The 22,452-nt window shown below is 35.3% G+C and overlaps 1 protein-coding gene across 2 annotated transcripts in view; it reads right to left on the bottom strand.

Annotated features, from left to right (window-relative positions):
* LOC134531037 (nucleoporin Nup43) overlaps positions 1–22,452 on the bottom strand; it is a 66,394-nt gene that overhangs the window by 20,118 nt on the left and 23,824 nt on the right. For both annotated transcript variants that reach the window (XR_010074922.1, XM_063366529.1), the window contains exons 4-5: positions 21,785–21,906; positions 12,598–12,746 (exon numbers count right to left, since the gene is read on the bottom strand). Coding sequence is in view for 1 of the 2 variants with exons in the window: in XM_063366529.1 (XP_063222599.1) it covers positions 12,598–12,746; positions 21,785–21,906 (271 nt within the window). In the remaining variant the exon portion in view is untranslated. The remainder of the gene's footprint in view (positions 1–12,597; positions 12,747–21,784; positions 21,907–22,452) is intronic.

Here is a 22,452-nt window from a genome sequence, read left to right as displayed (position 1 = left end):
TGCTTCTAGAATGAATATTTTAGGCTGTACTTGAAAAGTAGCTATACAGGATATTTACCAATTTACTATTTGGATCAAGTATGTTAAGTTATAATTGATATGGACACCACACCTCTATTTCTAATTTTTTATTATTATTATTATTATTATTATTATTATTATTATTATCCTTTTTTTTTTTTTTTAATTTCACTTGAGGAGGCAAAAAACCCAGATATTAACAGTAACCAGCCAACAGTCCAGCCAGGTCCATCTCAGATAAGTTTCATCAGACAACCAAATGAGCTTCATACATCTGCAGAAAAAAAGTTTGAGTATGTTCAAAGGAGTTTCATTTCAACTTTTTTGGAAACTGATTCTGTGACTGGAAACTGATTCTGTGACAACGACAGAAGTTCTTCTAATACTCAAAGTTGTAGTGTCGTCAAAATCAGCAAGATCTGTCGGAAGACTTGTTAGTTCTTGCTTCAAGAATTTTCTCTGACAGTAAGGTTGCAAAGAAACTTACTCTTCAAAAAGATAAGGTGGGCTATGTGATAAGTCATGGTTTGGGTCCTTACGTAGAGGATCAGTTACTGAAGTCTATACAAGCATCAAGTTTTTTTTGTAATTGGTTTTGACTAGTCATTCAACAAAGTCTCTCAAAAAGAACAAATGGACCTCAGTGTTAGGTTTTGGGCTGAAGACCAAATTAGCTTACTTAACATCAGTGTTCTTGGGACATACCACATCTCAGTGTTTATTGTACAGCTGTACCGATTCACAAAATTTTGCCAATATGCCGATACAACTGTTGCTGATTCACGGATTCCAAACCAATACAGGAAAAAAAAACATATTTTGGTTAAACATTTTTTATACTTTTGCTAGATTACCCCTAATAACTCATTCTAAGAAAAGAATGCAATGCAAATGCATAGGTATTTTAGTTTATAAACGTAACATAACCTCTCCTTTTAACTTGTATTTTTAGCTTGTTTTCATTGTTGAGGACCCGTTAGTTGCTCAGTGGAACATTAATTTACTAATGGAGGCTGGAAAATTTAGTTATGAAATAAGTAATTATATAAAATAATATTATTTAATAATAGGTAACTATGAAATATATTGATTCACAAAATACAAAGTTAAAAAAAAAATTAATTTAAAATGTGGAATGAGACTTTGTATTTGTTTACAATTCAAGAACGGGAATTCCAATACCATTTTAACGCGTGCGGCGGCGAAAATTTACGGTACCAAACATTTAGGCCTATATGGAAATGTGTTTCATGTGGTCGCTTTGCATGGAAAACAGAAAAATTAATTTACATTATGTGAAGTTCTATATTATTTAGTTATTATTTTTATTCAATTTTTAAAAACTATACATAAGTTACTTAAAAAAAGTTTCCATCACGATATTACGAACATTTCTTTGCAGTCCAAGCTATTGGTAGCCTATTTCCTGTTTTTGTAGTGATAGCCATGCTCTAAATAAAGCACATTATTGTTCTATACAACTTTACCGTACTGGTGATATATGTATTTACAATGAAATATATTCAAGAACGTTATTAAAAGATAGGATTTTTAAGTTTGATATGTATGCTGGCATACGTAGCTAAGAAATGATGTGATTTCTACCTGCAAGGAGGGCAGATTACATTAGAATAACTGGATTAGAGCTTTTTCCCAAGAAATTTTGTGCAATCAGATGGTTAGAAAATACTGCAGTTGCTGAGCGTGCCATGAAAATGTTACCCCACCTAAAGAAATTTGTTAGTGAAGTTTCTATTTCATCTGCTATTTCAATGTAGTGAAAAGTGCTCTTGAAGATAATCTTCTAGAAGTAAAATTGACATTCATCCACTCTTTGGCATCAGAGCTGGAATTGTTTCTCACAATGTTCCAAAGTGAAGCACCCATGACACCTTTTCTCTATGATTTACTGGTAGACATTTTATTAGCTTTGGCAGGAAAGTTTGTGAAAACAGAGGTACTGAAGAGCTTTAGGGAGAAACGCAATGTATCTCGATTGGATGTAGATAACCAGGAAAATCTATTGACTGCTAACAATATCAAGTTGGGTTATGCAGTACACCCTGCCATCAACAAAGAGAAAGTACCAGAAAAGTCTGTCCTGTTACTGAAAAATGATGTTAGGACTTGTCTAAAGGTCATGGTAAAAAAACTTTAAGATAAAAGTCCCCTGAAGTTTAAACTTACCAAGGGAATTTCCTGCTTATGTCCGTCTGTGGTTTTAAATTCGAGTGTGAGGAAACAGTGTATGAAGTACAATTTAGAATTTTGTCTTCAAAACAGGTGGCTATCAGGACAAGAAGCTGATAACATTGAGTGATAATATAAGTTGGTATGTTCCTCGCAAGATTCTGAAGCACTGTTCTCGTCTTTTTCTCGAGAAGACGGGCGCCTTGATCACTTGTGGATGGTCATACTTAAGGCACATACAGTAGCTGCCAAAACAGGCCTTCTAAAGTTTGTGAGGATGATGTTGGTACTTTCCCATCAAAATGCATCATTGGAAAGAGGATTATTTTATCAGTTACGTCCATTTTGGGTTGTTCCCCCTAAACTTACAAACCGTGATACCTGTGCCGGTGTTGTACATGAAATTATTGATCTGGAACTATCTGCTTTCAAAAATTAAAAAATTTTAGATTCCAGAACTATCAATCAGTATTACTGATACTCTGTTGTGATCTCTATTCAGAAAAATGTTTATCGAGAAAATGCAATGGATGCTCCAAAAAAAACTTAACCCTATGCAGAATTTGAAAACAGTGACAACATCTTTGTGAAACAGTACACTCACATGAAGGAAATTATTATATACCCAAAAACAAAAAAAAAAAGTTTTGTCACAAAGATTAAAAAAGACAACGAGTATGAAATAAGGAAATTTGATTATACAACTGGAAACTAATCTTGTTCCAACTCAAGTGAACATTTTTCACCAATATAAAACTATAAAATCTCTCAAGCAGTCACCGACAGAAAAGGACACAGTAAAATGTATGGATTTCTCCGAAAATTTCACAACAAAATGTAATCAGGAAATTCAAGCATATCATTTTGGTGGTTATCGTGCACAAATGTCTATGCACACTGCGGTTGTTTACACCAAAGATTCGACAACTTAACATTGCACTATTTCTTTAAATTTAGATCACCAGCCAGTGCTCATATCATTGCCCTCAAAAAAAATGTAGAAAATCTGCTCTTTTTGAGTGATGACCCAGTAACCAGATGGTGTGGGAGCAACGTGCAAGCAAACTACAGACAAGTTATAACACAAAAAGCAGATATAACTAATTTATACGTGTCCCTTGATACGCTGTGTGAAAACTGTAAAGGAATAAAGATTTCTGTAATTGATGTCAAAATTGAGAAAGTGAATAACCAGGGGGCTTATTCTAAGTATATCGTTACATCCATCAAGTCATCTCGACATCGAGTTCACTCGATAGGGTTTCTAACGACAAAAAATATTGAGAGCAAGAAAAATGTATTCTAAGTATGCTATCGTTACGACGACACAGACGCTCGGGTAAGTTCGGAGTTTTCGATACTCTCCCCTTCTTTACTGACACGCGAGTGGGCATGGCGTCAAAGTGGCAACAAAACGAATGAAAAAGACTTATATTTTATTTAAGTAATTTTAATAAAATTATATATGGGATTCACAAAGTATGTAATATTTACGTCGGAAGTGATATATTTTATGTTGAGTGTAATTTTTGCTAGTTTAATGATAAATTGTAGTAATAAACACAGTATTATTGTAGTGTTTGGAGCAGCATTTTGCACAAAAAAAACAGCAAATTGCCAGAAAGGAGCAACAGCTAGCTGAACATGAGGAAATGTTAGTGCAACAGCTAGCTCAACTCGAGCAGGCCACCAAACAACGAGTAGCAACTGTAACTGAAGAATGCTTACAAATGATCAAGGAAGCTACAGCTGCTACGAAACGGAGGAGTTCTTCCGGGGAAGTGAAGGTGGAAGGCGCTGAAAACGACCACCCAAAATTCAAGCCACCCACCTTTGATGGCCAATCGTCGTGCGCTGTCTACAGTTGATACTTCGGGGTAGTTGCTGAAGTGAATGACTGGGGTGAAGAAGAAAAAGCTACAGCACTTGTCCTGTCTCTGCGAGGATCCTTGCTCAAGCTGCTTCAGACCATACCAGTTCTGAAGCAGAAAGACTATGCTGTACTCGTAGAAGCTCTTGAGTGAGTAATGGTGACAAACATGTGGGCAGTGAACAGAACAGCCCTGAAGACAAGTCAACAGCACCCCTTGGAAACAATCCAGGAATTTGAAGCTGACACTGAACGAATCATACACATTGCCTACACAGAAGCACTAACAGAATTCCATCAGCAACTAGCCACCAGTGTGTTTATAGGAGGACTCAGAGATGCATAAGTCCAGCAAACTCTTCGTTTTGCCCGGCGCAAGAAGAGCTGGGATGGGTCCATGCCTTGGAAATCGAGGCAGCATTCAGGCATCAGGACAAGGAAAGCTGTACTGGAGCCCTGCAATGGAGCAAATGCCAGAAACACCACTAACGAATAAGATGAATGACACTCCAGGTACCCAGATCAGAAGAGTAGGACGCCCGCAGTGCTTAGTCTGCCAAGAACTAGGACACATCCAGTGGGACTACCCGACACGCAGGAAGACATCGTAGCAGGAAGAGAAGCAGGAAGAACAACAGGGAAACAAGCAGTAGCTGGTGTGAGGGAGTGCATATCAGTCCTACAGGAAATGGTAGCCCCTAGGGTTTTCCCTGTGTATTCTTACTTCGTAGAGACTGACAGTTTGTTGGGTAATAGATGGATCAATGGCAGACAGTGTTTACTTTCTGTTAACACAGGGGCATTGGCATCTACAGTTTTTACAGATATTGTAAGCAGGGAAAAGTTGAAGAGAACACTCATTACATACAGACTCAAAATAGCTACCAGAGAAACTTCACCTGTGCATGGAGAGCTGGATTTGGAGGTAAGGATTGGAACCTGGACATTATCACAGGCCTTTCTTGTTTCTGATAGCACTGATGAAGTAATTCTAGGAGTGGACCTAATGAATCGATATGGATTCGTTACAGAGTTTCTTGGGACTCGGTGCCTACAATAGGTGTTTTTTGCCTGGGTTCTCAGCAGTCACAAAACCACTGTATCGCTGACCAAGGACAAGCGACAATTTCTATGGACTTCAGCACGTGAAACTGTCTTTCAACACCTCCAGGAATCCTTGTGTACTAGCCCCATTCTTGCCTACCCATGTCAACATGGAGAGTACCTACATACTCGACATAGATGCAAGCAGAGATGGGTTAGGTGCTGTACTTTCCCAGGTTCAAAATGGAAATGAACGAGTAATAGCATACTACAGCAAAGTTTTGTCTAAGCCTGACTGCCAATATTGTGTCGCAAGAAGAGAACCTGGCTGTAGTGAAGTTTCTGCAACATTTCCACAAATATTAATTTACATGGGAGAATCTTTTCCCACACTGACCATACCACAATTAAGTGGCTGTTACAGTTCAAGAATCCAGAGGGTCAACTTTCTTGGCAGATTGAACGGATAGAGCAGTATGATTGTCGGACAGAACACCAGAGAGGCCAGTTAAGCCTTAATAAGCACACCTTCGAATCCATTCAAATTGTTCGTAAATATGTAAATTTTATAATTTTTATTTAAAACTTTTGTCAGAAAAAACTTTTGATAAGGCAAACCCCTGCTGCAAGGAATTGAAAAAAAAACAAGGGTAGAATTTTAAAAGAAATTTCTTTACCATGTACACTATTAAATCTGTTCTTATTTAATGTAAAACCTTAAAATATATACAACTGTCGAACGAAATAGTTTTTTATAAAACCAACCATTACTGCAAGAGGTTGAAAAAAAACTAAAATAGAAGAACAAAAAAATGTGTAACTCTCTTAGTATGCACACTATTAAAAATAAATTCAAATTGTTTGTAAACCTATAAATATTGCCTAAAACTTTTGTTTGAAACAATTTTTGTTACAACCAACAATTAATGCTAAGGGTGAAATAAACAGGGGTTTAAGAACACAAAAATTCATAACTCCCTTAAGTTATTAGGTAGTAAACTATAAAATATAATTGTAAATTATCTACAAATTATCTAAAACTTTGTTCTAAAAAATTTTTTAAACAAGACAAACCATTACTGCACAGGAGTTTAATAATAACAGGGATTGAATTTTAAAAAATGGGTGCATGTACTTATGTACACATGTTAGAAGTTATTCTTACTTGGTACAATAAAAAATTAATTAAAATTAATTTTGCAGGCAAACAATCAATAAATATAAAATAATAAAAGAACTGGAGTGATATTATAAACATGGTTGGAAGGCATAAATTCAAATTAAAAAATTAAATTATTATCTGTATTCAATATAAATATGAACATGTGTATGAAATTAATTATTTAATTTAGTAATATAATAGATATGATTTTTAATTTTTAATGAAAATAAATATGCTGAATGATTTATTCAAACTTATTAAATTTAATTATTTTTTAATAATAATAATAATGTACTTAATAATGTTGCATGCTGCACGTGTATGGTAAAAGTTCATTCATTCTTATCATTTTTTCATAACGTGCCTACAGAAGTGTAACCTAACCTCAGTTATATAATATACTTCAAAAAGTTTATAAACACAATTTCCATCACTAATATTCACAATAAATAAATATTTTACATAATGGTGTGGACCATTATTAAATACCAATCAATAAGTAAAAGATTTAAAAACACATATATAATTTTTGTATGTAGTCTTTTTTCATTTTGTGAAAATTTCATTTCATGGTACGCACGCATAGTAAAATTTTACTCGCATTATTTTTTCATGATGTACCTAAAGAAGTATAACTTAAAAAATATATAATATTTCTGTTCCACGTACAATATTTAATCTGATCTGAAATATTTTTAACTCTCTAAACATTTTCTTAAGTAAATTTTTATGCAACCAACTACAAGGGGTGGAAATAAGAGTTGAAATAAAAAAATCAACTTATTTATTAGGTATACCTACTTTCAAATCAGTTAGAATTTATCGTAAAAATTCTAAATATAATTTAAAACCATTGGTTGAAAAATTTTTTGATGAAACAAACTATTACCGTAAAAACAGGGTTTGAAGTAAAACAAAATTCAAAACTCCGTTATAATTTATTGTAAAAATTCTAAATATAATTTAAAACCATTGGTTGAAAAAAATTTTGATGAAACAAACTATTACCGTAAAAACAGGGGTTGAAGTAAAACAAAATTCAAAACTTCTTTACCATCAAAATCATTTGAATTTATTTAAAATTATCTTAATATTACTATTTCCCAAAGCAAATATGTGCAAGGGATGAAAAATAGTGGTTGAAGGTCAAGAAATTCATTAACTACCTACCTCAGTAGGCATATGAGATTCATTCTAAGCTATTAAATGCTGGATGCATTGAGTGTATAAAAACATTCAAATTTTTTTTTTTTGCTGAATGGAATATGCTCTATCATTTTGTAATAGTAGAATATATATATAATATTCCAGAAGTTTATAGAAGTTTCCAGAACATTTTCAGCTACTTTGAAATCTACCTACCAAGTGGCCACTCAATTCAAGATACAACATTCCAGGTTTTCTCAGGTTTTTGTTAAGATTTTCCAGGTTTTGCAATAAGGAATAAAAAATAACTTTTTTTTAAATATTTTTTGTAATACATGATGATAGAAAGCACAAGCACTCATAACCGAGGTACACTGTCAGTATGTAATTGGCTAATAAAACAGCATGAGTGATAATAATTGAGGGTGTACATTGGTAGTTTTTTCCTGCTATTGAAAATACAGTAACACTGAAATTATAAAGATTACTGCTTCAAAATCGCAGCTACCTTGTGCTTAACAATAACAAAGCTCTGTACCACAGAAAATGATTCTTAATCAGCACGAATGGAAAGTAAAAAATATTATATACAGTACAGTATCATTTATCTAAACATCCAAACACGGGAAATATTTTGGAAACGAATTAAATTGTGTTTTTTTTTTTTCGGAAATTATTTAGACGGCCGTATATTTTCACGCAGTTCACACAAAAACTGCTAAGTGAGAGAGGAGAGGGTGCGTGGCTAGGTGGGGGACTGGTGGTTTCGCTTGTCGACTAGAGGGAAAAACTAAACATAAGGGATCGTCCATTAATCACGTGAGGCTTGAAAGTGGGGGGGGGGGGGGGGGGGGGGGTTCGGAAAAATCACGAAATATCACAAGGGGGGAGGAGGGGTGTAGAGAGATATCACGTGTATTTATTTTTTCACGCGATTTCTACTAAACCGAAAAGTGACGCGTGACCTTGACTCGCCGTAGCCTGGCAACAATATCCCCGCCCGGCTCGGCTTGCCAGTCGCCAGTAAGACTGTAATTTTGGCGCCGAATATACATGCTGTGCTTAATTTTCCAGAATTAAATTAGATTATACCTATATTTAAAGATAATATTCTGAAAATTTTAAAAATATTTTGTACCGAAAAAATACACGTGATTTATTGGGGGGGGGGGGGGGGGGGGGGGGGTAGTCTAAAACCTCACCACAAATCACTAGGGGGGAGGAGGGGTTAAAAATTTGCTAAAAAAACATCACGTGATTAATGGACGACCCCTAAGTCAGGCAGAGTTGTGTGTGATTATGCGTTTCATGAGCGTGTGTGACCATATCTCGAGCAATGTTGATGGTGGAGACAAGTGGGCAAATGCCCCCCCCCCCCCCCCCAATTCCACCCCCACTACCTCTTCAGTAATAAAGTAGGAAAGGCTGAATACGCGAACCTTCCCGTGAAAATGTCAACAAATCATAACTATATTTACAAAGAAAAACCCTGACAGTAACCTTATCTGTGTCATGGGATAACACAGCTGCTTCTGTTAGCCACTAACTCTACATTATTAAGTAATAACATATCACATAATCTTGAATGTTACATTTTACAATGGTTAGACCTACTTTTTTTTAGGTACTATATTAATAAATTTGAGTGAACGCTGCATTTCCAATTTTACAGGTACTTTATTACTGAAGGCTTATTTGGCCGCTCGCTCTTAACACACAGCTGCCATATACGCATCAAATGTGAGATGGCGTTAAAGTCAGAAAGACTAATTTGACAGTTTATTGATATTGCTATCACAGAGCTGCCGCAATAGTTTCTCATACAGCTAACCAGTTGGAATCTAATAGTATAAATTAAAAAAATAAAAGTGTATACCTACACATTATCTTTATTACAGAAAGCATTAGCTGTAAAACAAATGCTGTAACTTGCAGGTTTCTTGCTTGGTTATTTATAACTATTGTGATACTTGGATTTGGTGTGGCTTGTAATTGCTTTCCTACCCATCGAATCAATCTTGAAACTTAATGGCATGTCTCGCATCTCGCCCTGCTTCTGTCTTTTGCATCCTTGGTGGCACATGCAAACTCAGATTCACAGCGACAGGAATAACTAGTAGACACTGTACTGTGTAGGACTTGTACTAAATAGAGAAAGTTAGAACAAGTACGTGCCGTGCCGCGCCAGAGTGCGGTTCCCTTCCCCCTCTTTCCAAAGGAGTGATGTATTGCGTCTATGAAAAGAGGAGAAACATGACATGTCCAGGAACACTCCAGTCGCTGCCAACATAACACTCTACAGGTTCGCTGCCGGATTATTTTCAGATGCTAAGATGTATGTCTAATATAAACATTGAGCAAATTCCACACGCAACATTTTTTCTCAAGGAAAAAGTAAAATTTCAGATAATTTCCATGTTTTTCCCGACATTTTCACAGTTTTTACCGTTTTTCCGGTTTGGTGGCCATCCTGTACCTAAGCCAATAGGCTGTGCCGAAAGGTATTTTTTGTTAAGGAATATATGTGCGGAACACAATCCTGTTACGTTACAGGCATAAATAAAAATCCATAAATTTGGATTTTGTACGCATAAGAAATTACTCTACTGGCTGAGAGGACGTGTACTTGCGGTGCTGTAATGTTAAAATGCTCTGCGGGAAGAAAGCGATGAGCTGGGAGCAGATGTTTTAAATTAACGATACAAAGTAGCAACCATCAGTCTAATGTAAACTTTGAGGTATAAAACTCGCGCACTGCTTCTGTTGCATTTCCTCTTGCCTTCCCGTACACCATGTGCATATGGTCATGTCTGACACATCGCCTGTCATGTCGATACTGTTCGTTAAATCTGCAATTGTAGCACGGCCAAACCTGTAAACATACTACAATCAACCATCCAATGTGCTATACACCAGACTGAGTTAGCTACCACGTATAGCTAACTCTGAAAGTTTGCACCCAACTAGTAGCCTGCTTTCCACAGATCATTCAAACGTCACTGCACTGCAATTGTGCATTCTCTTGGCCAATGGAGTGCTGTCTAATGCATGCGAACTGTTTATGACTGTACCTTCAAAGAGTTGCATTTCTGAGGTTAAGTAGGTTCCAGTGCATGCTCGCCTCGCGACTCATACTCAGTGGCGAGTCAGGGTCTCCTTCAATTACCCCCCCCCCCCCGGGGGGGAAGGTACTCGCCAGGCAACTCTCTGTCGCCGGGCTAGTAGGCTAGCCACGTCTACCGCAGACAAAGAGCCAACCAGGCTGGCTCGACCGCATCTCAAATTTCAGGAGTGAGTTCCTACTTGAACCAGTAGCGGGGCTACTGCCAGCGGTAGCTTGAAGAGTAGGCCGGGGGTTCCAAGACAATGCTCAGCAGTGCAACAGCGGGGCACTAAAACATCTATCACTCACCGATGACCTTTTCGCTCATGGTTCGTTGGTCAGACTGCTATAATGGCCTTCATCTGGATGCTATGATGTATGTCTAATATAAAAATTGTGCAAATTCCACACGCAGTATTTTCCCAGGAGAAAAGAAAATATTCCAGACAGTTTCCCTGTTTTTCCCGGGCCCTTTCAAATTCCCGACATTTTCTGCCCAATGTCATTAGTTGTTTCATTAGGCTATCGCCTCGGCCGATAGCGGCAACTCGGGGTGACTTCCATTGCACACCTCGCTTATACTAGGTGACCTTTTCGAAGATTTTCCCAGAGCTCCATTTAATATTTTATCCTAAACACCGGAGGAGAGTTTAAAAGTAACGAGCGTACATCCCGCTAAAGCATTTAAGGACTTATGTTCCTAAACGAAAACGGCTTGTTTTGTCATTCCCTGCCACTCTTTAAGGTTATGTCCTGCAATTTCTGAACAACTCTTCATATAGTAGTTTATAACTGAATAAGTGTTAAGATTTTTAAATTTTTTAATACAGTATTTGTTTTTTTGAACATGAGTGAGGTTATACATCTTAAAACCTGTTTAATGTAGTAATTATATTTGTCACTTAAAATGCTAATAGTTTTAAGATTTTATTTTTGAGATTATATTTGAGGCATTGAATTTTACATGTATTTTAATATCAGTGCCTTAAAAAAGCATATGTAAGGTTGCACTGTAACTGAAAATACTGTATAGGTATTCCTTGATAAAATATAAAATATAATATACATAAAAATATTACATTTAAACAAATTTAATTCATAGCAATTAAATTTTGGAAAATTTATATCAGTGCTACCATTTTGTACTTGCAGAAAAAAAAATTGGAGATATTAAGAACAAACAAATCAGAGTTTAATGTCTCATAGGCATTGAGATGGAGATAAATGAAGTTTGGAACAATGACATGGACCCATCAAAGATGACAGTGGCTGGGGAAACAGATGTACTAAGATAAAACCACTGCTATGGCAACATTCATCACATTTCCCACTTGTGATAAATCTGGGCTTGGCCCTTCCTCCTCCAGGAATCGAAATCAGACTGCCTTGGTGGGAGGTGGTTGGCATAAACACTGAACCACTGAAGCTTAAGATTTAAAACACTATTATGTACCTTTGGTACATTGAATACAGAGTGTTACCCAGCACTAACATGCAGCACTAGTGTTCTGGAACACTTACATTTTGTTTTTTTATACAATCCTATTTGAACAATCTACATATATGGTATAGCAATGACTGTAAACAAAAATGCATGTTAAGTATAAAGTAAACCTTTTAACATGTTAAACTTCACAGATGGGATAAATGTTGGAATAGTTAGGTTTTTAAAAAAATTTATATTCATTATTGAAATTTATAAAGCAAACATTATAGGCATGAAATGCACTATTCATGAAATATTATATGCAAGAAATTAATACTTTGTCCTTATGGGGAAAATTTTGGACTTCAAAAATATCACTTTATGAGCAGGAAAACATTATAACCAGGGAAAATTATAACAGGGTTCTAATTCATTTTTTAATAAACATAAACACAAAGCAAAAATGTAATTTTACTAATTTTATGCTAACTTCTCTGAGTGTTTGCCAGGCAATGTTAAATAGTGGCAGTGCTTTCTTCCATGTCTGTTTGCGACACGTTCAGACCACCACGAAGGCACATCGTCCAGCACAGTGAGCTACAGAGAGCTACAGAGAGCTACGGAGAGCTACGGACCTGACCGCTGGACAGCGAGAACATGGCCGCCGGCGCCTGCGAGGCTCCTGCGAAGTCCCAGATCTTCATGCCGCCCACTCGGTTGCCTGTCAGCACCTGGTTGTGCTTCAGGAAGCAGATGCAGCTCAGTGACACCGCATCTGCATTATCTGTGCAAACAGCCAGAAAGCCCTCCTTCAGAGCCTCGCACATGCATGGACTGTGGATGGATAACACCTTTAAACTAACGATGGCCCAACAATGGCCTGTAGCCCGCCTAAGCTTCGACAGTGGCCTGTGTCACCAATGACTACTATATACAGTGAAAGGTATTTAACCCAATATTTCCAGGATAACGACCATGCTGGATTAACAATATTGCTGAAATACCAAACATCAATATAGAAAAGGATGTAATAAACATCTCTACTGAAAGAAAAAAAGGTCAGTGTCATTGTTTAAAGTTAAGGGGCCCGCCTGGCCATGGGTGCATCTGTTAGCAAGGCGGAATAATAAGTGCAACGCCTGCTGGTGCTTCTGGAGAGGTATCACTTCTAAGCGCAAGACTCTTAATTTCTTGTCATGCATAGGACAACTATGAAATCTGAGCAGTAAAAACAACATTATAATGCTGACTAAATGCTGACATTTCACTGGTTAAATAAAAAATAATAGTAAATTCTTGCAAATTTTCATATAAAAAATGTTGTTACACATAAATTATTTATTTACACTAAATTCTGTCTAATAGGATGCACTACAACTATTACTAATATTAAGCAAAGATATCACGAGACATCCTATAGTTGGCAGTTTCCATGTAAACACATCCAAATACGAAGCAAGCTGGCTAGCAGTGGCGGACTTAGACTCTGCGAGGCCCTGGACAATTTATTTCAGCGGGGCCCTTGTATCTCTGTGAGAAGGGGGGGGTTCTTATCAGACTGGAGTATAGAATACCTTTGTGGTCACTCTCCCGGAAAATTAGAAAATTAAACTTTTGAGCCTACATTGAACCTAAATTTCGACGATTGTAAAGAAATTTTCTTTTGTGGAAATTGTAATTGGGTTGGTTTTATTAATGCATACAATTTAATTCTGGTGAAATCTGGTCATTTTATAAGTCTATAAAAGCTGTGAATATTTTTAAAAGTGAAATCATAAAAAAAATATAAAATATCAAAAGCAAAAACAAAAAAAACAATAATATTTCCTTTTTTTTTTCTGTTACATACATACAGATGATATTTTTTCACATTTATACAAAGAAGAAAAATAAAAATACGAAAATAAATTTGAATTGTTTTTGTACAAATACTCAAATATATGCCACATGTAAATGAGGGTTAATTTATATAGCTGTTTAGGCTATATAATTATGTAAATTAGTCGTAAAATTAATTTGGTACAAAAATCATATGGGTGAATTTTTTTCCTTCACTTATGAAAATAAATGGTTTTAGGGAAAAAACCCAACAACAACATTTCAAGGCAAAATATTACAACACCAACTCATCTCACAATACAAGCTCTTGTGTCTTTTTGCTGTTACTGCACTTCATTAAAATGTAACCCTGCGACATTTTTCCGGCTGAAGTCTTCTATGAGATCAGTGTAATCTAGACTGTTTGCCAACTCGTTTTCTATGGAGAGGAGGGCTAAAGATGATAGTCGATCTTGTGTCATGGAGTTTCTTATATAAGTCTTAATAAGTTTTAACTTGAAGAAACTCCTTTTTTGCAGATGCTAGTGTCACAGGAATTGTACATATGTATTATTCTCAATGCTACAAAAATGTTTGGGTATACATCTATCAAGCTATTTTGTACAATGTACTTAAGAACTCAAAATGCATTGTCTTGTTCTCCATTGTAGACACGGGCCAACATTTTTAATTCCTCATAGAGTTCCACAGCGTCAATATCACTTTTATCTCCGGCGCACAATGAAATTTGTAGCGCTTGACAATTATTCATCAGATCTTCATCACTCATGTTCTGTAGGCCCTTGATTTGATACATAAAGCCAAATTTGCTTTTATAGGTCTTCAAAGCTGCAAATCTTGGCTGACAGCTCATTCGTATTGCATCTACTACCACCAGAAAATAGTTTATTTTGAAATTATCTTCAGGTGGAAGCTCGGGAGATTCATCTTCTCTTTCATAGAAGAACATTTTCTTTTTACACCGTCTTCTGCTGTTCTTAAACACGCTATTGATGCCAACATCTTCTGCTACTTCTCTTGCTGTTACCAATGCCTTATTGAAGCCACTCAGACAATATTCATCTAACCACTTGACAAATGTTTCTAAGTGCTTAACTGCAACACCTTAATGCACATTTACGTTTTGCCATACCTTACTGATGGTGTTTATTTTGACAAGAATATCGTACCACACCACAAGAGATGCAACAAACTCGTATGTAGTAATTTCGTTTTCTAACGATTGACACTCACTTATTAAACCACATTCTGTGTTACTCTTACGAAGACTTGACAAAGCATCACAAACATTGCTTAGCTGATACCTCACAGCTTTTACAGATTCAATTCTGCACTCCCATCTGGTTTCGGAAAGAGGTTTGAGAGAAATGTTGACATGCGACTTCAGAATACCCCATCGTTCACTTAAGCAAGAGAAAATTGTGTACAGTCTTTGCAAAAGACCAAAAAATCTCTGCGCTTGAGCACAAGATGAAGCAGTGTCTCCCAATACTAAGTTCCAGCTGTGGCTTCCACACGGTACAAAGAATGCAAGAGGATTAATGTTGAGTAGCCTTCTTTGTACACCGCTCTTTTCCCCACGCATGTTAGCACCATTGTCATAGCCTTGACCCCTACAGTTGACAATGGACAAGCCTAACTCCTCCAATTTGTTTATTATGCAATCGGCCAGATTTTCACCAGTAGTTTTTTCTACAGCTACAAATTCTACAAACTTTCCTCAATTTCTGCAGTGTTTTGGTTTGTGTTTCTTGGAATTATTGACAATTGTTCAATCCGAGCTATATCTCGAGTGCAGTCCAAAATGATTGCAAGGTACTTATTCTTTAATACTTTATCTATCATTTTAGCTTTAACATGGTTGGCCATTATGTCGATAAATTCATTCTGAATAGTTTTATTCAGGTAGTGGTTTCTGGCAACTGTCTTGTTTATAGTTTGGTGCAAGTGCTCTCGCAATGTTGGGTCAAATCGTGCAATCAAACTAACAAAATCCAAAAAATTTCCACTGTTATTCGAATTGGACAACCTCTCTTCATGCCCTCTGAAAGCCAAGTTATGAGCAGCCAAAAACTGTACGATGGCTAATAGCCTTTCTAAAATGTCTCTCCAGCGTTGTTGTTCAGCTCGAATCTGGGCCTGGGTTTGTGAATCAATATTTTTTTTCACAAGAAAGGGGTTTTTTAAACTAAGCCATTTTACCATGCATTCTTTGTGACACTTGCTCTTTTCGTGAGACTTGAGCACCTCGAATAGATGCTTCCAGTCACTTATACCTTCATTAGATCCAAGGGCACTGTTGGAATTAGGTCTTAGAGAGAATAAACGACATGCAAAACAGTAAACAGCATCTTTCGACTCGGAATAAACTAACCATCGCCTATCTTGCTCTTCAACATTTATATGTTTTTTATATAATGTGTGTCTGTAAAATGTCAACCACTTTCATTTTTGGGGTAAGATTTATTGTATACCCTCACGGGGCCGTTTTGAACTATACTAGTTATTTGTAAGACACTTAATTGTTTAGGCCATAAAATAGGGTCACTCACAGTTACATTGGTAGGTAAGGTATCGATTTCCTCACGAATGTCGAAGTCCACATCGTTATCCTCTAATGGCACATGTGCAGATGATGATGACGTCGACTCAGGATACATCACCTCGTTGCTTCCGAAAGATATATCACTGTGGCTACTGAGTCATACCTCTGCAGCGACAGTAACTTCTTCCTCTGCCATCATTGAATCTCGCACGCACAGATGTTAAGATGACGCAGACATACACTCGGAACACAACACTTCATTGTTTTTCAGGGGAGATTCACTTTGGCTACTGGGTATTTTTATGTCTTTAACTTATGTTAATGGTATTGAATCTTGAATGCACAACTGTTCCTTATCTCCTGTAATTTTATCAGTATTTAAATATTTGGTTAAAGAACCACTTAATTTTTTTTTCAAGTTCTTTGCGTTTTTCAAATTTTTTCCATTTGGAAATGCCAGAATCATATTTCCTACCAAAGTCACGATCACGAGAGGTAATTGTAAATTAATCTGACTGAAACTAACAAATAAAAATTTGAGCCTTGATTATAAAACTGTCTAATTAAAAATAACTATCCCTATTAATAAATATTGAAAGTAGCTACAACAAAATAACAGGACGAACGAATAGAGCTTCAAAATGTGCACTGCACGATACATGACTTAATATTTCCACTGATCTGGCGACACTGCAGTAACAACATCGGTCTGTAACGCGTACGTTCACATCCCCTCCATTTTTGAATATCGTAAAAGGGAAGGGAAGGCTAATATCAGCCTCTGACTAAAGTCACATAAATTTAGAAGGTTAAGAGGAAGTTTAGGGTTTACATAGCGACCTATATTTTCAATTCCTTTGATAACTGGCAGAAGTAATATAAACATAAAAAAAAGCACAACTGTATGTACTTTTCACCGCCCTTCCCCAGAGATATACCAGAGGAAAACGACACTCAGAGCCAGCCTTGTTGTCGAGGTATCTGTGATAACTGTAACCTGAAGCAAACACTAATCAGCATCGCCGGCTGGCAAGTGTCAGGTAATGTGATCCACATATTGCCAACCCGATTATCTGATGCTCGTCCCCTGCATGTTGCGCGGGGCCCTGGGCGATTGCCCGGGTCGCCCGGCCCTGGATCCGCCCCTGCTGGCTAGTCATCAGACCCTGCAGTATGAAATAATATGACACTCATTGAAACTAAGATCACAATATTGTGTAATCATTTACACTCCATCACTTAAAGTTTTTTAATGTGGTGTGTAAAATGACAATAAATAATATGAATTAGCAAAAGGAAAGAATAAATGAACTAAAGCAGTACCCTGCATTTGAAGTACATTATACAAAGCAATTTTAAGTTCTACATTGCTGAAAATAAATGACCTGTGCAGCAAATCTGAAATTTTTAAAAAAAACATATTACGTACTTGCAAAGAAAAGTGATATTGTCGATGTAAAAAAAAAATTTGCAGAGATTATCTCTCACTTTCTCTCTATCAAAATACAAAATAAGTAAATAAGAATACTTCACTATTACTATAGAAGACAGCTGTTGTTTTTCTGATAATGCTTGGTTATTTTTATTTATAAGTTGCATTAATGGCACTGAAGGGAGAAAGGCAGGTTTAGGTTACCTGCCCTGATCTCCTGCACATGACTCCATCATGCACTAATGATTTGTCAGTAAAAGTGTCAGAATCAGCTTATGTAAACAATGTAACAAGTTTTTGTTTACTTTTGAAATGAAACACACCAACATGTTTCTTAGAATTATTGAACTTAATACCATACTATATTTTTAGGATTACTTTTTCAACAATGTAGATCGTAGGAACTAGGAAGTGACACGTCTACAAAGTTTCAAAGCTTTTGGTGCTCCCCCCCCTCCCCCCAAGAAGTTTAGTGATTTTATTCTTGGACAAAAATAGGCAGGCTTGTTGGACAGTAAGATAAGCTGGATTTTGCAGAAATGAACATCCTTTAACTTTTGTCTCCAGATACTTTTTCAATAGAACTGCTCGAAAATACTGTGTGTTATCGCATAGTCATTGCATCGTTATTTTAGGGCGCAAAATTTTGGAAACAAAATTCTTGCATAAAAATCACATAATGTTTTTGGGCCCACTTTTAAAATTTGAGCACTTTGTTTAGTTAGAAAACATGACAGGATAAAGCCCCGTGAGAAAACCAATCAGTTTTAAGTTGCTGTCACACAGTTTGGTAGTTTTAATGGGAAATATCAGTAATTAAAATTACAGTAAAATTAATTAAAAAAGTACCAGTCCAATATGATCAAATTTTTCAGTCCCACCGTTTTCTCAATGTTATTTTTTTCTATGTAAGATGTTGCTAATAACCTCTTTTCTCATATAAAAGTTGTATTTTAATGCTGAAATCTAATATTTGTTAGGACATTACCCCTCACTTATTTAAAAAAGAGAAATACAAAGTTGTCATATGTGTAAATTTTCTATTTAAGACATTTTTAAACATTATAACGTATATCTGTTCGTCTTCATTGCTGCTGTGTAATGTGTGTAGAAATGTATCCAGCATTAGTTGACATCATTCATGTTTTATTATGTTTATGTCCGTAGACTGCGTGCACGTAGTCAAATATCAATATTGATAGCTCGCCAATTGCATGCAACGCACATGTTCTGTCTAATGCCAAGAAACTACATTTGATTACCCGCACTCTTCCATGGTTAGTTTGTACTAGGACGATAGTTATGCATTAGTTCTGGCTCACGTTCGGGTGACAGTTTTCGTTTTTCTATTTAATGTTTAACTAAATATGTTTTTGTTGAATGGCGTGTTTTCTTAAACTCTACTTTTTAATTAAACATACTCGCCATGAATAGACTGTTTTTATAAATGACTTTACCTCAACAAAAATGCATTTTCAAATTAAAATTACATCCTTACTTTTAAAACTTGATTGTACTATAAAATGTGTGAAGATTATACTATTAAACATGGTATGCTCTATTTAATGTACACACAAAAAAAATTCCTATTGGCTTAAACATTTTGTTGCCTGCCATTTTCTTTTAACCTCCCTTTCACAGCCTCCACAGCCCACTACTGGAGTGGGGAGAAGGAAAAAATATGGTTGGGAACTGACAAGATAATCCAAATGTCATACAGCCTTTGGCCCATATCAAATAAAAACAAGGACTATGTTTGTCCTAATGGTCTTTAAAAAGAAATTCACATACTCAGATGTAAACACAAAAGCCTCTTGTGCTGAAAATATAGTCAGCCAATAATGCATAAAAATATTAGCTTTTTAACATGAAATTTGCAAATGGTATTTTAAGTTTACTTAACCTTTAAAAACAAAGTACATAATACTAAAATTTTAGTTTGTCTTGAAAAGAAGATAAGTTGTTTGATAGTATAATGTCAACTTGTGTTCAACCAAAATCAAGAAATGTGATAAATGTTTTCTTAATGGCAATAGGAAAATAAAACTTATTTGTGAATAGCAGTCTACTTGTAAGTAATTAATCATAAAATATTTAATAGTGTTTGTAAAATATTTAATATTTTACAAACACTTCATCCTAGTTGTGTTTTAATACAATTTGCTTTCCTTGAAAGTGTTTCCTAAGAAGCTAAGAAACTTATTTTGTTCTGTGTGTACAGTGACAAGTGTAATAAAACATTAAAAATACTTTTAAAAGTAATAGCAGTACAATATTTCAATGCTGACATTTGAGGTTGAACTCAATTTAATAAAGCAATAAAAGTATAGATGTTTTAATTCCACATTTTTTGATTCTGATTCCACTATTTCCCACGAATCTGGGTTTGATTCCGATTCCAAATTTCATGTTCTTTCCATATGAAATTTTGAAAATCAAGCAAAATGCAAAACAAATAATAACAAAAGAGATCTCAATATTGGTACATTTTCTGACAAAATGAGCATAATAAGTCCTAATAATATTTTCTCCTGTAGCAATTTTTGTTCTTTTTTACTTATACAATTTACCTACATCATCTTGGAATTTGATCTTCAGGCATGACAGAGTTCAGTGTGCAATAAATCAATAAAAAAAAATTATTTTTAGAAAGCTTGAAATTGAAAGTAATGTAGTATTTCCGTAACCCGCCTCCCCATTCCAAGACACCAACACCATATCAGCACATAATAATGTAATAAAAATGTTTAGCCTGCAACTGACAATTTATTTTAGTCACCGCAGTTCACCATTAAATTATCGAAAATAATGAGTTTGTGTTCTTGTGAAATTCCTCTTTCCTGCCATGATCTTCAGTTCTGACTGTTGTGTTTCACTCAATTTATGTCCATGAATATTTATATTTTCATTAAAACACTAAGTGAACATAAGATATTATCTGTTTTATAGGATTCAAATTCACTATAGATTAATTTAAAAAAATTTTTGGACATACAATATTGCTGGTTACCAAAAAACATTTTCAATCAACTTTCATCATTGCAAGAACCATTCAAAGAATAAAAAGATTTATAAATAATGAAAGCTATAGTGGTCACAACAAATAAAACATTAACACAAACATGAAAACAATGCATATTGTACGAAAATTGTTTACACATGGGCAGCAACATGTTATGCCAAAGAAATAAAACTTAGGAACTTAATTTACTGATTACATAAATATGTGAATCATATTTTTAACTAACCTCTTTCAGGTGAAAAATATTTACATAAAAGTATCAAAATTATGAGAAATATTGGTTGTAGTATAAGTACTAAAGACTTTATTCACACACACACACATACATACACATACACATACATACATACGCACACACATATACATACATACACACACACATATATACACACACATACATATATATTTACAATATTACATGGTTGGCCAGCCTGTTTTCAATTATTTACTTCAAACTGCAACTTGATTATTTTCAACTTTGGAAGTGGTAACATTGTATTTATGAATTAAAGTTATTATGTTGAAGTGAGGTTACAATGTTTTCCTTGAAAGTTCATAAATATAACTTTGGTTGTTAAAATGTTACAGATAAAAATTTACCACGTTGTTTGTAATTTAGTGCAAGGCGAGTTGCTAAACATTGTGAGCTTACTGGCCAAAAAGTACAGTAATTTTGGAAAGAATCACTGGTTTTATGTAAATCTATGTTGCATCCATATTATAGATAGGTCTTACTTCCTAACGTTCTAAATATGATACCATACCTTAAGAATAAACAGTTCGGATTCCAGGTAGAATCAGTGTAAGCAAAGCATTGAAGAAATAACATGCCCATCCCTAAAGCAATTACGAGCCAAACAAGAGTTAGCTTAACCCACACAAAACAGCAAAACAAGGAAGATCCCAGTTCCCGCAGTTTATCTGGAGAACAGAGAGTACCAACTCCTGCATTACTTATTGAATTGTACCACTTAACACACTTACCAATTTTCTGAACGGGTATTGCCCTCTTGGCAGTGAGAAGAGCCAGTGTCCCATCCTCACTGATGGTGACAATATCCTCTTCAAAGCATGCAAGCCCAGTGCATGGGCACTCTGTCATGCACCTGAGATCAAAAAAACAATAAAGTAAAACCCTGTTAGCACAAATTTATATTTAGTAAGTTCCTTCACTTTATCACCAAACCATGTTTTTAATCATTTCAATTTTTCCTGTTAGTATTTTTCCTGTTAGTATTTTCACAAAGTTAACATTGCTGGGTCCCTTCAAAAAAATATTATAGGGTTCCACTGGGATTTTCTACACTATTTTAACATGTCATAAGGTTTTTACATTTACAAAGTTGAAAATTTGGTTAAGTTTATTAGTGTAAAGGTTCACACAAAGATATTGGACAGGTAAAATTAAACAATTCCTTGTACTTGTAAAAAAATATATATTACAGGGTTTCAACTATAGTGCAGTTTAGATTTAAAATAATGTTTACGAGAGGACCATAATAAATGTGGTAGTTATTCTTCCCAAATTTGGAAAAAAAAAATTTTTTTAAACATACAGTACATAATATATCCACATGATAAAACAGATGTTGGCTAGTTAGAGATTTTGAATGAATTATCATTTCAAATTGTGCTTAGTAAAAATAAACATT

This window comes from Bacillus rossius, chromosome 3 (genome assembly GCF_032445375.1).
Source record: "Bacillus rossius redtenbacheri isolate Brsri chromosome 3, Brsri_v3, whole genome shotgun sequence".
NCBI classification, from domain to species: domain Eukaryota; kingdom Metazoa; phylum Arthropoda; class Insecta; order Phasmatodea; family Bacillidae; genus Bacillus; species Bacillus rossius.
Note: the sequence above shows the minus strand (reverse complement) of the source record. Positions and strands in the feature narration are given on the sequence as shown.